This window comes from Bombus fervidus, chromosome 2, assembly GCF_041682495.2.
Source record: "Bombus fervidus isolate BK054 chromosome 2, iyBomFerv1, whole genome shotgun sequence".
NCBI classification, from domain to species: Eukaryota; Metazoa; Arthropoda; class Insecta; order Hymenoptera; family Apidae; genus Bombus; species Bombus fervidus.
Window position 1 is genome coordinate 14,768,686 of NC_091518.1, and position 19,732 is coordinate 14,788,417.

Genomic DNA, 19,732 nt, shown 5'->3' on the forward strand with positions numbered 1-19,732 from the left:
TAAATGACGTCCAGGATAAGAGCATCGAATAATTTCTTCGATGAATGTCTCATAACTTGTAAATCTTACATAGACCATATATTATCATCATCCTTGGAATTTATAAATTAGATACTCACTAAAAACGCATCGTAAACAACGCGTGCTTCTCAATGAATCAATAGATCACAGAATGTGACACAATGATTAACGCGCGTCCGTTCGATCAGTATTTACATCAAATCCTGCTGAAGGAGCAGCAAGGATAGAACCGCCATTATGCATAGTCAGCTACGACACCGCACCGACCACCTTTGGCATCGTAATTGTTATTACCATTGGACCCTAGCATAAAATCGAATAACGGACACCGCCATAAACGTCCGATAACTCACGGGCCGCTATCATGGAAACACGGTTACAAGAAGCCATACACGTCGTCGTAATTAAAATCGACTCCGATTATTTTACCCCTTGGAATTCTCTCTGCGTTTCGTATTAATTGCCACGCGTAACTTTTAATTGGTTTCGGGTAACCAGTTAACACTTTCCTCCATTTTAATCGTCGCTTCGATTAAGTTATACGTATGTGCAACTTCAGTAAAAAATCTTCAATTGTTTTTTAAAGCAACTTACGCATTTAAATTTACCCTTTCTAGACATTTTTCTGATAACGCAACTAAATGGAATTTACGAGAGTTTCTCGAGTTCAAGAATGGAATTCACGAATTAATAGGCCATTTAAAGGTTGAAATTGAAGCGCGAGTATCAGCAAGCGTGGAACAAGGATCTGATCAGTCCTTTCACAGAGGTCAATGTATTCATTGGCTGAAGGGACCCCGTGACGTATTTGCTGGTACTTCGCGCAAGTTTATACGCATCGCTATGTAGCCGACTCGCGGCTGAAAATAGACGCTAACCGACTGTTGTCGAACAGCATGAAATCGAGTTAGCCAGGTACAAATTAGATATCCAATCTGGGAAGTAAGTAACTACGTATATCCAACCTGGCATCCAAACGATACAGCCTATCTGTATGAATCTGCCATACGAAACAACTTCCCTATCGGTAAAATACATTACGTGTCAATATCATCAATAAGCGTTAAAAGCAGTCGAGATAAGTCATGATGTAAAAAAATGTAAAATCGTGAAAAAGATACGAACATACCTAAGTAAAATGTATAAACGCGTGAAATTTCGATTATTCATTCGCTATTTGTCCGCATATTTACACCTGAAAATTGCAACTGAGTATCGCCGAAGGATAATGTCAAAAATAACCGGTATAACGGTGTAGCGATATTTGGAATTTTAATAACCCTGGCACAAAGTAAGCATCCGCGTCGATAATCGTCGGATAAATAAGGTTTAATCGCGCTGGATAAACCGTCGAACGTGTCGGTACACGTGTTCGTTGCGGTAGACGTCAGGTGCGCGAGACGTTCGTCGCAGATTGTGGGATGCTTTCGATAGCCGGGACATTAAACGTAGCCGAAAGTTGTGTTTTCTGATGGTCCGGAATATCGTGAGCCCTGGTCACGCCCTTTCGCGTAAGATATTTGCAAATCGCGGCAATGTGGCTCTGTTCACGGCGCTATAAACGTCCCGGTTAACGCAGGCTGTATTTCTCCCAGCGAATGGAGGCTCAGAAAAACGCCTGTATTTAAGTTCTCGTATTGTTTTTTGTCTCGTTTCGCAGCCTGGTGTCAGGAATTCCTCGTCCGGTACGCTAATTTTCTCAATCCCCCTGTGTCCTACGGTTCCTGCAATAAATTTCAGTGCCGCGCGCGTTGGATAGATCTTGGTGAGAGTAAGTGCCGACCGTACGACCGCACTGGCTTCCTCTTCGACCGATAATAATTTTGATTTCTTACGACGGACGAACGTGCCACTGATATGAGCGAAAGGCAATGGAAGTCCATTGGAAATTGATTTTTAAATAACAATTATTAATTTTTTCGTATCCATAGATGGAATATCTTAACCTCTTTTAGAAGATTCTAAACATTGGAATATAGCAGCCGAAGATACTTCATAAACCGTGGACTTCATAGAAATATCTACGACATATGTATATGGATAGTCTATCTCACACGAATGTTCTGCGTTATGCAACATTGGGGAAAGTTTCTCAAACCGGGGAACTCTGAAGTGTCACTTGACACATCTGTTATACCTTTTTTAAATACACAAGCTTGATGAAGTTATCAAGCCTACCTTCTTATGCCACATTATAAAACTGTCCTTACGACACGCAATAACACTTCATCTTGCAACCACATCTCATATTCAACTGCCGCAAATATACATATGTATTAAAAATTATTCTTCGTTAAACAACAAGCTTATTATTAACCTTCGAGTTTGGGAAAAGATAGATTGCAGATGAAAAAATCCATCGGGTTCTTTAAAGAAGAAGAAAGAAATTTTCTCGCATAAACGAATCACGTTTCTTCCGTCTCGATGACGACGAGAAGATGAAAATTGCGAGGCGGAGGACTCGCGGCGAAATCTGCGAAGAATTAGCTGGTGGCAGCCCCGGGTCAAAGCGTTCACGGGCGGTAAAGGCGCTAAAGGGCGCCATTCGGCATTAAATGTCAGTCAGCCGCGTCGTAAAGCAAAACTGCAGCGCGTCCAGTCAACGGTCCCTGTGTCCGGTACCTTACTGTACGCTGTTTCAACATGCGTTATTACTGGCCGCGCGATATCGCGGGGATGAAAGGCGAACGATAATAAAAGAGAGAACAGGCAGCCGAGAAATGAAAGTTCTCTTAGCGTGCGCGACTCGAAGGAGAGAGAATCTTACGGTACGAAAGTCTGCACCTGCGCGCTCCAACGAGCGAGAGACGGTGGAATTTATCATCGCGGAGCTGCGTGGCGGTTCTCGATGAGAGGACACTTATGTAATTGCGAACTAATGGGATTGATGATGTATCGCGAATGTTTCTGTGTTTCTTGCCTGGCAAACGGCTATGAAAGATCTTCCATTTGGACGTTGGTTGGAAATGCACCGGGAAGAACATATCGCACATCGTTTGATCAGTACACGGTCAATGTGTGTTGAACCGCGATGATTAGATAAACGATGGCTTCGTTGATTGTGCTATTCGACGCGTAAGTAGCGTTGGTGAAGTATAAAAATGTAAAGGATAGCGGCAATATGCTGCGAGTTCGGTTACCGTAGTTTCCGCATCTTGTATTAGAACGTTCTATAACGTTTTGAGATCAGGTAACGTTACACATTGCGGTTAAACTGTATCTACGGTCTTATCAGGATTTCCCTCTGCAACAAAACCACGTACACGAGTAACGTAAAAACGGTGCAAGCATACATCTCTATATACCACACACATTATATACTCCGATCCATGATTCGACGTTCTAATCGCGTTCGATTGCTCCGACGAAAGTCCGATCCGCCTATTACACAACGTACACAAGGTGCTAGATAGCGAGCATGCAAAACAGACATCATCTCCGAATAGCCTCCGAATAAAGATCATCATCGAAATACCATCGGCACTCCTCCTGCTTTTATCCCATCGATGTTTATGCTCGCAACGTTCCATCACGCGACCCACCCCATTTTCTAAACCACATAACACGCTGCCTCGACCGTTTCCTGTACGATACCTGTGTCACGATAGAGCACCGTTGCTTCGTAAACGCGAGCACCGCCGGCATGGTTGGAACGCATACATCATCGATGATCCGCGGCTACGAGTAAGGATGAATATCTTCTCGTAACGACGCGAGGGTGTGTCGGAAATGGGATCGAAGGCAATCGTCAGCACGCAGCCTGTCGAGAATCGCTGGTCATCGTACGAAAGAAGTCGTCAGGGTCCGTTACGAGTACCCTCCAGACACGACGCGAGCAAAAAGGATCGTCGTAGACTCTCTAGAGTTCAGACGATACCTCGATAGAGACTCGTCTAACCCTTCGTCACGTCTGCTTCGATCGACTCGTCGAGAGAGCAAGCTGGACGAGTTCATGAGTCATCGAAGAGGATATCTTTCTCCACCGGAAGCGAAATTCATTGCGCTAGATGTTGTTGGTTGGTAGGGTATAGTCGTTTCGAGCCTATCGAAGAAACGCTGTACTTTAAAGAAGCGATTTAAAGAAGTTCGAAAGAGGAACGGTCGGTAGAAATTGCAGTACGATCGGTTTCTTTCTCATTTGCGACGAGAGTGACCTGACTTCACCTTTTTAAAGCTCGTTTAACTGCCAAAAATATCGAATCGCGATTCTCCACGCGCCACGTCCTGTGTACGAGCGTATCGTTTGTTCGATCGACGTCCCGTGCAAAATGCCCATAACATCGAGCATAACGCGAACAGATCTCTCCGAGGCGATCGGTGTGCATGTATTAAACGCGATGACGTTTACCACGCATCGGGGTCGAGCGCTCGAGGAAGTCACAGAGGAGAAGGGTAAGAAAAACAGACGAGAAAAGAAGCGAAGAAGGCCAGGGAAAAGACAGAGAAGTGACGAGGCCGGAGAAATTAAACCGTAAGGACCACCGTCGAGCGGGCGTCGGTGAAATTCGCCAGGCCCGAAGGTCCGTAGAGCGCGAACATCTCTTTTTCCTTCTTTTTTCACATTTCATCGGTCGCTTCTCTGTCCGCGCGTCGGTGAATCCTCTCGATCGTGCGCCAGAGCGGGACGGGAACACGCCATCCGAAACGGAGCTGCTGCGCGAACTTCGGCGAGAGGGAACGATAGCGCGGTCGTGCGTTAAAAATGAAGACATTCAGATGGAGATATGATTCTATATAAATCAACTGGTCGAAGCCGCCGCCGCGTCGTTCTACCTGACCGAGCAAACTTCTCTTTCCCACTCGATCGTTCGGTCTCTTTTCGCGAGTAACGTTTCTCCTTTCGTCGAACACACTCCGTCTCGCTTCTCTTTGCGATTCGAACCACGATTCCGCGTACCTCTACATATATACCTACCTCTTCTTCTCTCTTTCAATCGCCTCCCTCGCTGTGCTTCCTTCTTTGTATGCTTCTTACCCTCCTTTTTTTCTCCTGAAAGAGAGCTGGCTCGTGACCGGCGTCCGTCCCGGTGGCAAAAGGATTCATTTGTTTTATCTCGCCGATTTCAATTAATATTTATCGTTTATTTGCACGAACAGACCCCAGGAACCTCCGATGAAACACCGCTACGCGTCTTTGCGTACTTCTTCTATTCATTATCATCACCAGCCAGTTTGTAATGTCCCGCGGCATTCGGCGTTCGCGAGCTCGGTTCCGCTGATTCCTCGAAGATGAATCGCACGAATCGACACCGGCCGCCACGTTGATTTGTATCTTATACATCCGCGCGTATACATCTAGATAAGTCCGCGGGACGTATCGTCTAATTAGAACTAGTAATAGCGAACCGCCATTGTACGAGCTATCGAAGATCGGCGACGAAAGATACGGGCGAAGAGGGGCAAATTAAAAAATTCCTCGGCCCTTGTAGGATACTCGTTTGCATCCCACCGAAGCGTATTCCCGGCTGTTTCGTTCCGCTCGATCTACACGTGATGGGGCGAGTCTTTAAAGCGTCGCGAAATTGCAATATCGATTACGAGCGCATTCTCGAATTGGACTTTTTAAACCCCGTCAAATTTCTGATTTATCGTAAAGATTTCTCGTAAACGTAAATAGGATCGTGAATCAGCGATCTCGAATTTTATCGTTCACTTTATAACGCAGGTAACAAGTCGGAGAATTGTAGTTCTCCTCTCTCCGAGGAGGTTACCGAGCGAAGTGTCATACGCGATATTTTAATGTTACGACGAAGAAGTCCGCAGGAATGCTCGCGAGGCGATCGTACACCGAGTCGAGAGTGTGCACCTGCACACGGAGCGGAGCATCGAACATCGTCGAGGATGGTTCGCGGGTAACCTTACAAGTTTCCTCTTCCGCGAATGTCCGACTCGGCCGTGGCGAGGCATGGGAAGCCGCTTTTACACCTGAATGTATATCTGCCGCGATCTGTGTATACCGTTGCGGTACACACAGCTAGAAGTCATAAAGTAAATCAGCTATGATCGACTGGCCACGCTCCACTCGAGCCAGTTCCTCCCTGAGCCGAACGAGAAACGTGAGGACATGCGTCAAGACTTACGGAAACGAGTGGATACGAGTAGGATAGGTTAGGATCGAGCCACGGTCTCTTGATAAATGATAAAATCGGCCAGGAAATCGAGAAACTCGCCGTGTCTGAGAATCTTTTCTCCGGTGCTTTTTTTATCAGAATTTTTGCGAACATCGAGTACATGAACGTGACGTGCGGAGGTTGTTACGTTCATGCCAACATCGAGGCTCTGACAAGGCAGCACCTATACCCGTTTGATAAACGTCTCGGCCAAATATATTCCACATGGACGCGTTCGAAGGAGTCCTTTGTAAATTAAGTTTACTCAGACTTCGTTTGCGAGCGACCTTGACCAGCGACGTTTACCCGAGTGTATCATTCGTGGAAAGGTTCAGAGTTCAGCCTGAGACAATAGCGTTACCGGTCTTCCTTGAACCTTTCCCAAGGACGAGCCACCCTCTTGTCCAATTCAAGCTATTAGCAAATTAGTACGTTTCCAGCGATTCCTGAATCCCCCCGATTCTTCGCGATTCAAGTCACTTACGTGATTTATGTTTAACGAGTTGATTTCAAAAATTTGTTATAATTTGCATACTTTTGTAATCAAGAATCTTTATACAGTAAAGTAATCTGAGCCATGGGACCTTTTCAAACTTTCCAAATAAGATCTTTCTAATGAAAAGAGATCGTGACACGGGAAGGACACTCCTGCATGTACTAGACCGTACGGTATTTTAATCCGAAACGAGGCATGGCCGTCGCCGGGGTTGTTATCGAGAGAGGAAATAAAGAAACGCGAGCTAACGCTCGGTTCGGCTGCAAGAGGGGGATAAAGGGAGAACGCGAATCGCGTTGTCGGGTCATTCGAGGGGCGATTTAATATAAATCGAGAAGACGAATGGGGCGCGCGGCCTCCTTGAACTCGCGCGCGCGCTGTGTGTATCCCTAGGCGTACATGTATTTAAACAGGCGTTTAACATAATTCATCTACTCTCGGTTCTCTCGCGGCCTCTCTTTCTTCTCGGTACGCCTCGATTCTCTTTCACCTTCTTCTCCTCTTTCGATTACTCTGTACTCTTCCTCCTCCGCCTCTTTCATCCCCTTTCCTTGCTTCTTCCTACCCTTCCCGCGAACCAGCTCAACGACTAGGCGAGTAACCGCGGCGGGGTTACGAACGTTGCTCGCGAGAGAGGATAAGCGTATGCATCGAGCCGCGTGCGTTTCGTGGATGGAACCCGAACCCAATACATACTCACCGCGCTCATATAAATGCAAAGTGGCTTTTAGAATAGGTTGGATGGCTTTGGAACGGTATTGCCGAACGAATCTCCCAGTTTGTATCCACGTTCGCTTCCGTGCGTTTGTTACGCGAGACGAGAAACCAGTAAAAGAAAACAAATAAGGAGAAAGCAATTTCGTATGTCCTCTGCGCTTGATTTAAAATTTTTATAATTTTTATATTTCACTGCAATTTCGTAAGATGGAAATAATTATCGGAGCATCCTGTATAACTTAACTGACCGCCACAAATAGCATAAGTCAGGGAATTAATTAAATTCATAAAAACGTTTCTTGTAATAGGTTCCCCTTAATTAAATCTCTTTGGAGGAATATAAGAGGCCGTCGTTGGAGGCCTTCCTTGACAAGTTTTCTAATTTACAGCACGTCCACTTCCATCGAACTTAAACTCTTCCGAGAAATCTCTCTGAATATAATCACTGATTTTACTCTCGTTGGAAAGGATACCATTGACATAATTTCTTGTAGCGGGCAGTCGCGATCCGGTTTCACCTGTTGCGGTAATCGCGCGTGGCATCGTAGCGATCGCCGAGTGAACGCGATTTTCGAATCTGTTGTACAAGACCAGGTGACTCGATTCTCGTTCGCCGAGAAAATGGGCAACCGTTGATAATCACACGTTGAAACCTTTCGTAGTCGCGCGGCAGTTCGTAATTACGCGTAAAGGCATGTAAAGCACGGTCTTGTGCGGTGCGAGTACGATCATAAAAGCGAATCGAACGAGAGCGCGATACACTTTATATAGCTCGCGCGTAATCGCCGTCTTGTTTGTTGCGTTATTAGTCCCGGCATTTCCTCGCAAGAAACCTGGTTTCCAGCCTGGTTTCGCTTTAAATCACATCCATCGTCGTAAAAGAATCGAGCGTCGAACGAAACCAGACCAACGACCAAGGTTTCAGGACGATAAAATGCCCGAGGACGTATCATCAACTGAATTGTTAGCGGAATGGCGTGGAAAAGGAGGAATGCGAGGTTCTCAAGGTTTTCGGATATTTTCCACTTGTCATCGTTCACCGTTCGCCCTTTGTTATTAGGCGCAGAAGCTCGTAAAGCACGTGAGCGTACTCGGTCGGAACGAGGGCGCATAATACGGGGCTCTACATAATTACCGCGTCGCGGGGAAGCTTTATGGCGGCGCGTTCGCCGAGTATTAATTTTCTTTCGCGCCGTGCTCGAAGCTGGCGCGAAGAAACACAACCTGGAAGCGAGAGAGGAGAAACGGCTGGTGCGGAGATGGATCGGAGAGGAAGGACGAATAAAAGCGAGAGAAACGGAGATGCTCGATGTTACAGAACGCGGTGTGTACCGCGACGGCGGCGCCGGCGAATACCGAGAGATACCCGACTGTTCTCGCTCGCGCGATTTTATCAGCTCTCCTTCGTACATACACCTTCTTCGTTGCGGGCCGATCGTCCGTCTCACCGTCACCTCCTACCGCACTTTTCACCTTCCCTTCCTGCCTTTCTTCTTCCTTCCTCCGCCTTCGCCATCGCGCGCCATATTCTCGAATCGCGGTATTAATTATCGCCACGAGAACACCATTGCAGTTCCTAGTCTTTCATCGGCTCGTTCGCCCCTGTCAGACACTTCTATCGCGCCAATTACCCGCGCCGTTCCGATGGAATCTAGATTCGTTCCGCTAACGACCGAGGCTACTCTTCTCTTAGCGACCAACGCTTTACGTCTTTATTCCAAGGAACGATCCCGCTGTGTTTCAACTTTTCGCACGAAACCGTTTGACCTGGGAGGTCTCGACGAGGAAACGGACGCGAGATTACGGTCGTTTTGATATAAAGGAGGAGGGTGGTTCGAGGATAAGTTGCTGGATGACTATCGAGTCGAAATCAGTCCACTCGGTGATCAGATATAACCCGAGGAACAGCTGCACGTCTAAGCGCTCTGAATCGTACGAGGATCGTTTAGAAACACCTGCCGCCCATTCCCTTGGTCTTCTATCATCGTTTTTAGCCGGAGCTATATAGAAGTCGAACTGGTGCATAATCAGCGCTCACCGAGTCTATTTACCTGTCCATTATGACGCTTTTATTAGCGCGTTCGGTTCGACGCCTTGTCTGGCCTTTAACGTACAGTTATTCTCGTAAATAATGAGACTTGTTATTGCCACTCTGTTTGCTTTGCCATTGTAACGCCGCGCTTCTAGTCGTTTCGCTACAGCAGCCGTGACCGTGCAATTACTTCAGGAAATAAATTCATCCACTTCGGGCAGCGTTGCCGCGGACATAATCGAACCTAGGCGAAACGAGAGTCTCGCGGAGCTCGTTAAGCCTGTCGAACGTGAACGCTGTTACGCAACTCCTCCTGAATGCAAGCTACACGTGCGCATTTCTTGGGATATTGGAATATCGGGTTTCGAGCGATTTAATGTTAGAACTACCGGTAACCGGCGTATAAAATCTATACGAAAGAAATTAAAATGTTACAAAAATATATGAAAAGATACCTAACAGAACGTCTTATCCACATCTATATTTTAGTATCATCGAAATTGCGCCAATGCTATAGATTTATAAAATCACTGCGAAAGATTTCAAGTTGATCATTTCGTGCATTCTGACAGTTTCAACGTAGAATTGTTCCTTGACCCTATTTCGTTACCGTGCCAATTCCGAACGAACGCTGCATCCTAGATTTCTCGCGATCAGTGCCGTTATCCCCAACGTATCCAAACATACGCAATCGCATTAAGACACCTCGTCTGAAAAGGCTGGTACAAACGAACGAGGACAAAAACGAGGCACAAAGACGGGCGACGCGTGTACCATACGAACTTTGGACGGGGCGAAGAGGTGGGCCCGAGGTGCAAACTTCGTCATTGTCAAGGAACTGACACTCGGGGGTAGGCCGAAGAGAGCCAGGGCCCTCGCCATTAATAATCTTAGCCCGAACGAAGAAACAAAGAGATGGATCGGGCAAGGGGTTGGCGAGAAGGAGGAACACGAGGGCATTTCTGTGCGTGTACCACGCATCACGCCAGCACGTTTCGTTTAGTTGAGAGCGCGTATACGTGGTAGGTATTCGAGAGTGTATCCGATGCGTCCGATAGGGCGGGACACGGGCATAAACAATTGCGCATCGGCCTCGCCCCTTCCCGATACGGTGTAATAAAACGAGAGGTCTCTCTTCGCCGCCCTCCTCCACCCTCGTCGCGCCCTCCACCCCTCGACCCCTACGATCTCTTCGAAGAGTCTCACCGCTCATCGAGGCCCCGGGGCCAGAAATATCGAAACGAACCACGTCGTCCGCGCGATATTTCAGCGAGCCACAGGGGTCGTCGGTGCTAGTCTCGACCTCCTACGACTGTGCTTCAAGGTCCCCGTCGCGGAGGAAGATCGAAAGAACGCGGACCGATTTTTAGTAACGAGGTAAACGTTGCAATTATGGCCCAACAACCGTCTGAATACGCGTCCGAGTTCTAGCCGAGGGATGTTCTTCGAGAAAGTCTCTCTGAGTGGATCTTACGATGTAGTTTTTTCTCCTCTGTCTCTGAGACAGACACGCGTGTACGTGCGGCGTCAGGGACGTTATCCGATTGGTCGTAACGGTTGCTTTTACGAAGTTGTTTCACTTTTGCATCGAGCTTCGACTGATGTATCTGATGTTATACAAGCGGTAGGTTGAGGTTTTTATGATGGCGGGTTCTTACGACTCGCTGTTTTTTCAAGTTTCACCGTGTTCTTGTAATTGGTAGTTTCTTCGTGATTCGTGGGCGGGAATGTTTATGATATGCGAGTTTACGTATTAAAATATTCGTAGCTTTGTTACGAGATTCTTCTTGAATTTACGTATATATCGAGAGTTGGGATGTTCCGCGCTATTGTTTAGTTTTTTCTCAAAAATTCGAAAAGAATTCGGAAAGAGTTCGAAGTAAAACGTTCGTGATTTATCCAAAATGGATCGAAACAATCCCGTTTCTACATACTTCATCCTTCTTACCATTCATCTGCCATGCGCTCAACCTTAACGACTAAAGAGTAAAAATCGAGCCAATAGAAGAACTAAGTTTGGTCACGATCACGAGATATTGTACTTAGGTAAGCGACAAGCTTCGAGTTCGGTTGCTTATTTGGGAGATGGTGGCGGGTTTCTCCGGGTGGACCGGGTGCGGCCGTTTATTTCGAAGCCGAACCGGAGGCTGACCTAAAATAGAGGTACGATTTTAATTGGAATAAGTTCCGCGGAGCGTGCAAAAAAGTACAGAGAGCGTTCCTTCTGGCCGCTTCGGGCAAGTGGCCGGTCTCTCGCGCGCTCGCGTGCACGCGGTCCAGACGGACAAGCGGTCCGTGTCGGTTCTTGCGCCGGCGATTAAACCGAATCGCGGACCTGTCGCTTGCTAATTTATTAGGGCGCGTTACCGAGCAGAATACCCCGACCGGGACGGGGTGGTCGGGTGAATTAAATTCGTATTTCGCCGCGCAGGCGGCAGCAGGCGAAATTAGATTCGACGGAGATAAATCCGTGGTGGACCAACGGAGAGAAGTCGGGACGCGTTCACGCCGTAGTCAGTGCCGAGTAAATTGAGACATTCGCAATGGCGGCGTCGAAAGAAGATCGTATCGATGATTAATGTCCGTCGTGGTACCAACGCAACGGTTCGGTAAAAAGCGCGCAATTACACCGCATAACGCTTAATGACTCGATAAGTGGTACCGCGAAACGATACGTATTGTGATGCGGGATTATACATGCAGGCCCTCGTCCGGTCTCCGGCCGGTAATAACTGCAATTTCATCCGGTCTTAATCTTGGTTGGATCGTTTGAAACGGAGGAGGGAGGCATCGAAAAATCGTACCTCACTCGAGGCGCTAGCCATGGCGCGGCCTAGACGCGAGCAGCACTTCGAAACAAAAAGAGTCATCGCGCGAAGGGACCCGAAGAGAACGAAGGAAGAAAGATAGATTGGGCTCTCACCGAAGAGAAGACTTTCCTCGAGTTGGATTAATACCGTGTCGGTGAAAAGCAAACCGAACGAGAGAGAAAGAGGAACGGAGAAAAGGGAAGGGAAGAAACGGTGATCGTTCTTCTCCGGCAGGCTGGACAATAGCAGCGCCGCGAAGTGTAGCGGACAAACAAATAGCCAATTAAAATTCCGGTTGCACGGCGAACATACTTGTATCAGCTGCAGTACTACCAAGCATTGTGCACCAGAGGCATGCGCGAGCCAATGTCTGGATCGGTTGACTGGACCCGAGTACCAGAAGATCGGTTGCTTACGACCAACCTTCAAGGACTATCTCGAGAAGGCGAATCGTTTGCACCGTTCGCTCAGCTGAATCTCGCTCCGCGCTCTGAAGAGACATCGTTATCGACCGATCGCGCTTTTATCGCGGCCGATTCCAGCTCTCCCGCTGTCACGTTTCGTGGAGATGGTTAATTAAAAAAGCGTTCGCTAGTTCCACGCCAATTAATCATAAGCGCCCGCAGCGATGCGCGGTTATTGTTGCTCACGATTCTTTCCTTTGCTTTCGTTTTCTTTTATTTTTCCGTGTCTTTCTTTAAAGACGAACGCGATAAACGCGGATCGTGATTCTACACGTAGCTGGATCGTCGAGACAGACTGGAAATTAGCCATAGACGGTCGGTCGTTTCGTTAATTGGAATAGATAGATCCGCGATAGTAAATCAAGCGGCACAACGAACATGATAACCGATAAAAGACTGACTTTTACGCTATCTTTGTTATTTGACCCAGCGCGATAAAATCGTGCCGATGATTAATTAAAGCGGGGAATTAATTATCTAGGTGCGGGTCGTTCCGTTCCCGCTTGCCGCGCTGAACCATAAACATCCAACTTTAAATTACATCCCCGCTTCAGTATTTCTGGCTGATCGTTTAATCGATAGACATCGACTTTAACTAGCATCACGAGCGATCTCGTGTATCGTTGACCTCGAAAGAAACACACAGTACGCATTATCCAATTACAATAATTCGTGATAACGGATAGAATAATAGATGGAAAGATAAAACTGTTACAGCACACTCTTATGTAAGAAACTCACTCGAAGTTATCAGATATCGGTACTGTCACATGGTGGACGATAGCGTTTAAAAAATAAAGAAAACATTTATAGAAATCGAGCTGTTCCGATATTCGTCGAATCGTCGGCAAGAATGAACGATTACTAAATTACAACGCGCCCTTAGATACGATCGCGGGCCCATAATTGCAGGACTATTCATACATTATTGGCTCGTATATTATTTGACGCGATTCAATAACTCTGAACCGGGACGTTCGATGTTATCTCTCCGTCGTTAAGCCGCATTCGCAATATCGATCGTCCCTGATGAATGGCCACATTTAAGCCCGTCATTTTTCCCGGTGATTATTAACGTTAAAATTGAATGTGTCCGGAGTGTAGCAGCTACGGCAGCAGAAGCAACAGCAGCAGCGTAGCCTGGCGCTCCCTCGCGAGGACCACGTTCGAAAAAAAGCCACCAGCTCCTTCCTCTTCCCGTTCTTTTTCTTCGATTTCTCCTTCCTCCTCCTCTTTCTTTCTCCACCGAGAGGAAGATCCATCTTCGAATGTGTGTTAAGGTCCCGCGACGCTCCAACTACTGGGAACGCCTTGGCTGCCGCTGCTCCGAGCAAACAGGAGGCGTAATTTATCGAAGGGGTCCAAGGTAAATGAGAAAGCCTCGCGCCAAGAGTTCGGTCACTCTTTGTTCACCGGCGAATCGAGTCCACGCGAATTGCTCGCACGTGTAAACTGTACGCTTACGCGAGAAGTGTCTGATGAACTTCAGGTATCGTCCGTTCCAAGTTTGAAAGCGCGAGAATATTGGATTAAGGAGAAGATTCTTTGTAGTGGACGATTGATTTATCGATTCATATTGTGTATCGTATCGATGTTTATCGTATTGATAATGAAATAAACAAACCGAGTTGATCAACGTGTCATAATTATTCGAGCCATTTAATTACTGCTGGATTAAATGAATTTTCGCTAATTGCATTTATTTATTTGGACACAAGTACCGATTATATGAACGGAAAATCATGCGTTGGAGAATCAATATACTCCGGATATATAAACTAAATCAGCTACATAAACTGCTTGTCTCTTGACAAGATCATATAAATTCTAAGTATTCTTAATACATAGCAATATGTTTTAATGTTTAGAAACACGTAGATTTCTCTATTAGCTTAACTTTGACCATAATTTTACAGTACTTACTATTCCCTCAAAGTCGTAATTTTCATTAAGCACAAACATACGTTAAACTAGTCAGCATTCCGAATGGAATGTACGCTGGTTAATGATCGATAATAAAAAGCTGACAGCGCAGCTTTTACAACCTGCCAATATTCACCTATTCGAAACGTATCGTTGTTCGGTGCTGGTAAATAAAGACGCAGGGGGACCGTGGTTCCGCGATTGATGCACGAAAATAAGGTATTTTACATCGTTGCGCGTGGGTATCGGGCAGAAATATATGAACAATCCGGCGCGATGTACCTGCGCTCCTGGGGCGACTACCTGCGGCTAATTTACAGCGAGGAGCGCGGATAACTTCCGTTGTTATTCTCTGGAGTTTCCCGCGCTCTTTCTCCACGAACAGTTTCTCGTAACGGGGAGCACGATTAGTCTGAAATACCTGAGAGCGGGAGGCTCTGCTCGAACGTCGTTATTGCGTAGGTTGATCCGGATCTGCATAAGAACCAAACGACGACCTTTCTCTACCTGCCGTTTTACCCTTCTGATCACGAGAACGTTAAGGAACAGCGACCACCTCGGCGATCTTGCGAATAACGATAACGTGGATGGAGTAGCTGGCAACTGGACTCGTGGAACGACTCTACTTGCACCCAATTAGCGGGCTACCCGGTAAATGCAAAGCTTATATTCGACCATCGAATCGCGCCAATGAAACAGGCGAATTAAACGCTTACGATTTCAGGTCTCGCAAAATGGATGACGCGGAAGTTGCCAAGAGCGAAGCTGAAACGGAGAGGGAAGAATGCGAAGATGTAAGTCTCCGAATATGTTCCTTATAGAGTCTTTGATACAATGCGGTTGTTAATTCAGTCGTTGAGAAGCTACACTGATTGACTTTATAAATAAAAGCATAAGAAAATTGCAATTACAAGGATTATTTGTTAAAATCCACCTTGCTATCTACAATTATTTACACCGTCTCTTATTATACTATTTTTATGTTATTCGGGTTATTCAACTATAGATCTGGTTACAGGAAGAACTGCCGATCACAACCACCACGAAGAACGCGTTGATAACGACCCAGCTTGGTCCCTGTGACGTTTATCCGCATCGCGTCAAAGTGTCCATCATCGGCGTAGGAAAGATTGGAATTGCCTGTGCTATCGCGATCTTGATGAGAGTTAGTATCAGTGCGGAGCGAGCCGCGCGGACCGCGACGTTCGATCAACCATCTGATTCCCCGTGATTTTTAGAGAATGGCCAGCGAGGTCTGCCTGATCGATCACGACTCGAACAAGGCTTCCGCCGAGGCCGAGGATATTCAGCATGTTGGAGCTTTCCTGGGGTGTCCTCTGGTAACTGGCACATCAGGTACTTGACAGTCTCATATACGTATTACACATTATATGTATCTTAATCTGATTGATTTTGATGAATATTTTCATGGAAATTGATATTGAATAACGAGGTACTCGTTCCTTGCTATTTCTTTTGCAATTGTTTTGAACAGTGTACTTCCTTTGTTGTAGGATTTATCGATCGATTTAGTTATTATATCGTTTAAAAAAATGAAATACTAACACATAAAAAATATACGATGTTTAACACTAAATCAGAGACACGAAGAGGACGAAGACATGCAACATTTACACGCTTAAAACAGGAACAACTAACGAAACGAATAACTAACGTTTCACGTACATACTTCGATCGTCGCTTGTCTACTTGCTGCCGAAGAACCAGGAGTCGAAAGCTAATCCCTCGGCATTACGGTAATTCCTTCCGTGTGCCAGTGGACGTGCCATTGATAAATCCACCTTGCAACAGGTCGAATTCCAGAAACGCCGGATCGATGCGTCGAGAACTGACGATGCTTGGGACGAGCATCGATCGCGATCGGTCGGCCCGATCCAGGACTGCCGCTTTTAAAAGACGCTGCCGTCGCATCGACTTGTTCGTCAAGAGACCTTCTGTCAACGTGCAATGGGTCAGAAAGAACAGTCACCGTCCCGAAAGGGGGGAATGAATTTTCGGCATGGCGAGCAGAGTTCCGAGATCCGGATCCTTCTCTCTTCTCCTGGCCCTGTCCTTTAATCTCGTTGCTCATCTACATCGCCGCGTGCTTACACGCGGGACGCTACAGCGAGCGTTTCCCCGAGCTTTTCACCAGCCAGCTCGTAAATTCCGTGCCACTCTTATTTATCTCGGCCATGATCGACTCCACGATACATATTTCTTTTTTTTTCTCTCTCTTTTTTCGGTTTCTCCGGTCCCCTTTCTCAGTTCTTCGCGCAGAGCGTCCTTCTGTCATCCGTGCGCGGCCTCCGGCAGTAAACGTGGCTCGCTCGTGAAAAAAAATATACCACCTTGCTCCGGAATTCGGGAACAAAAGCTTGGCTCTCTCGCGATCGTCCACGATGGAAACACCGTCTCGAGCTGGCAATTTACCGGTCTGACGACGCGACTTCGTGAGCCACGATTTGCAGCTACATGTGTTTCCAGCCGATTTCATTTTGTATTATTTCGCGGTCGTAAATCTTCGGCTTTGAATTTTAAACGGGACGTTTCGATCGAGTGGATCTGGTGTCTCTCAGTTGTCGTTTTTGCACAGTTTACTAGCGAGTATACGCTGTAATCGTTGGTAAATTCGAATGCTCACGACGCTGTGATACGATGTTCTTGAAATATTCTACTCGCCAATTTTTACTTCTCATCCGTACACATAGTTTCCCTTTAATCTCGCCCGCATCCAAGAGTAGCAATTACCGGTACTACAAGTAGAACAGACTCGGCTTTTTACCGACTAATTTATCTCAAGCGTCATCTCTACATAGCAACGAGTGTATCTCGGTTGCGATACAAGGTCGCACCAAGCATCGTAAAGGTGTTACCTAAAATCGGTGCTTCTTATTTGTCTTGACCACGTTATGTCGTGTACTGTACGCGGTTATCGGCGCATCTCTACAGACAAAATATAGAATCCTCTCGGATACGAGAGAAAAGGTGCGTTCGATCCCTTCCAGCGTTTTGTATTCCAGCAGCTTCCGATGGCTTTATTACCGAACGAGATATTTCCAGCGAGACATTTCCAGAAAGGGATGTCCGACTTCTAACGATCCTTTCTTTGGTATTCTTATCTCGGTTAGGGTAGAACGTGTTTCGCATAAGCATTCGACGAATGCGCGTTAGCCGAATTTAAGACAGCTCTTCTTCGTGGTACAACTACTGTTTTCGACAAAATTCCACGATACCTGATCGGCCGAAAGTATGTGAGTGAGAATTTCGGCGGATAACGAGTGATCGATAAATAAATGTGCGTACTAAAACGTCGATGACGAGTGAGGAATTATTTAGAAAATGCACGTGGAAATTTGTCTGCATATGGCAAGAAGATGCGTTATTACCTTAATAATTATCACGAATTTTTACCGACAGATTTCAGTATGGTGAAGGAATCCGCAGTGGTGATAATTTGCACTCGCGACACCGCACCTGGTGAAAGCCCAAACGTAAGACACAATTTCAAGATCTTCAAGAAAATCATACCTGCTGTAGCAAGATTCGCATGTAAATCCGTCATCCTGGTCGTTACTCAGCCGACCGATGTGATGTCCTACATCGCCTGGAAACTATCAGGATTTCCTTCTAATCGCGTCCTTGGCATCGGTACACTGATAGACTGCGCCAGGTTTCAAGACTTCGTGAGCAGAAGATTAAACGTTGCGCGAAGTTCAGTTACCTGTATGGTGGTCGGAGCGCAAGGAGACATGGCTGGTATTTTATACTCAATAATGAACTATTATCGTATAGTGGACCGTGTATCTTTTGTAGTTCCTATATGGTCGAGCATCCAAGTGGGTGGAATGAAGCTTCGGGATATAAATCCTAGAATAGGGGAACAAGACGACCCTGAGAAGTGGTACGAAATCTCGGAGAACGTAAAGAACGTGTGAGTGATCGTTACGGGCGAGATCGTTAAGGGGAACGAGATCGTTTAAACTCATTTTGCGCGGGCACGTTTCAGTGGTACACAACTGGAGGAGAAGAAAGGATCGTGTTGTTGGGGCGTTGCTGTCTCTACGGCGGAAATCGTCGATGCAATTGTTAGGAACACCAAAGTTGTGCTTCCGGCGTCAACGCACATTCTCGTGAGTCGAAATCCTCGCTTGCTACAAATTCCAAATTTTACAATGGCTATGAAAAGTATTCACGCATATCATTACTTCTCAACGAAACTTTTCTCTTGGCAAACTTTCGCAGTACATGTTCGTCGATGTATTTCCAACTACCAAGTTACATACTTTTCAAAGAAAGAAAATACTGTCCACAGAGTTGCGCTCACGGTACGGACAAGGACGTGTACATGTCCGTGCCCTGTGTGATCGGTCGAGAGGGTGTGTACTGTACCGTGCGACAGAAGCTAAGCGAACAAGAGAAGTCAGCGGTGCAGACGTGTGCGGACAATATTCGAAGTATACTACGGGAATGCGGGATTCTCCAGGAGACAAACCACGAGACGGAGTAGCGAGGAACGAGCAAAGAGAAGAAGAGCGACGTGGTAGAGTAATCGCGAGACGGTGGACTGCGTGCTACCGGAAATTACGCAGCAAGGAGTGCGAGATCGAGGCGAAGGATGTAACGTTTTAGAAGGCGTCTTCATCAATAACAAACGCGCGCACCTGGCGACCGGTTTTCTGTACGGGTACTCGATCGCCATAATAAATGACAGTACAGGAATTGACTTTCTAGAAAACTATCGTGTCTCTCGCGAAAGACCGGTCGTTCGTGTAGTTTGTGTCCTATTATGAGCTATTCGTGGCGTTTGTCGATGGATCATCCGTGCGTTGATCACGAGATGCGACGTATCTCGATGGAAAGATGGAGAATGTATCTCAATCAGTCACATATATATACACACACACGTAGTTGGGATTTATTGTAAATTGTCATCGTTGTATTATAACTTCACGTTGTTCGCTATTTCATTCGAGGGAAGATCGAGGGCCGCTTTGGTATTTACTCAACGACCGTTCGAATATTTCCGGCAATAGAGCGGTGAATGAGGAAGGAAGGGTGGTTCATGCGGAGCGCAGTGTTCAATTAGCAATTTAATATTCGTGATGGAGCCCGGTGCCACGAGCAATTGGATCTCAAGTGTCCGACGAAAAACTCTT

The 19,732-nt window shown here is 46.5% G+C and overlaps 1 protein-coding gene and 1 long non-coding RNA gene across 4 annotated transcripts in view; one reads left to right on the top strand and one right to left on the bottom strand.

Annotated features, from left to right (window-relative positions):
• The window catches only part of LOC139995617 (L-lactate dehydrogenase), a 29,719-nt gene extending 10,629 nt beyond the window's left edge, over positions 1 to 19,090 (top strand). The window contains exons 2-9 of one of the 2 annotated variants that reach the window (XM_072019254.1): positions 15,036 to 15,224; positions 15,298 to 15,367; positions 15,592 to 15,738; positions 15,812 to 15,929; positions 17,994 to 18,332; positions 18,390 to 18,507; positions 18,583 to 18,706; positions 18,889 to 19,090. In XM_072019254.1, the coding sequence (XP_071875355.1) occupies positions 15,308 to 15,367; positions 15,592 to 15,738; positions 15,812 to 15,929; positions 17,994 to 18,332; positions 18,390 to 18,507; positions 18,583 to 18,706; positions 18,889 to 19,083 (1,101 nt within the window). In that variant the 5' untranslated portion in view covers positions 15,036 to 15,224; positions 15,298 to 15,307 and the 3' untranslated portion in view covers positions 19,084 to 19,090. Of the gene's footprint in view, positions 1 to 15,035; positions 15,225 to 15,297; positions 15,368 to 15,591; positions 15,739 to 15,811; positions 15,930 to 17,993; positions 18,508 to 18,582; positions 18,707 to 18,888 lie in introns of both variants that reach the window. The other variant, XM_072019245.1, reaches the window with a different exon arrangement.
• LOC139998149 (uncharacterized) overlaps positions 1 to 19,732 on the bottom strand; it is a 105,936-nt gene that overhangs the window by 38,003 nt on the left and 48,201 nt on the right. The gene's annotated exons all lie outside the window — the stretch shown is intronic.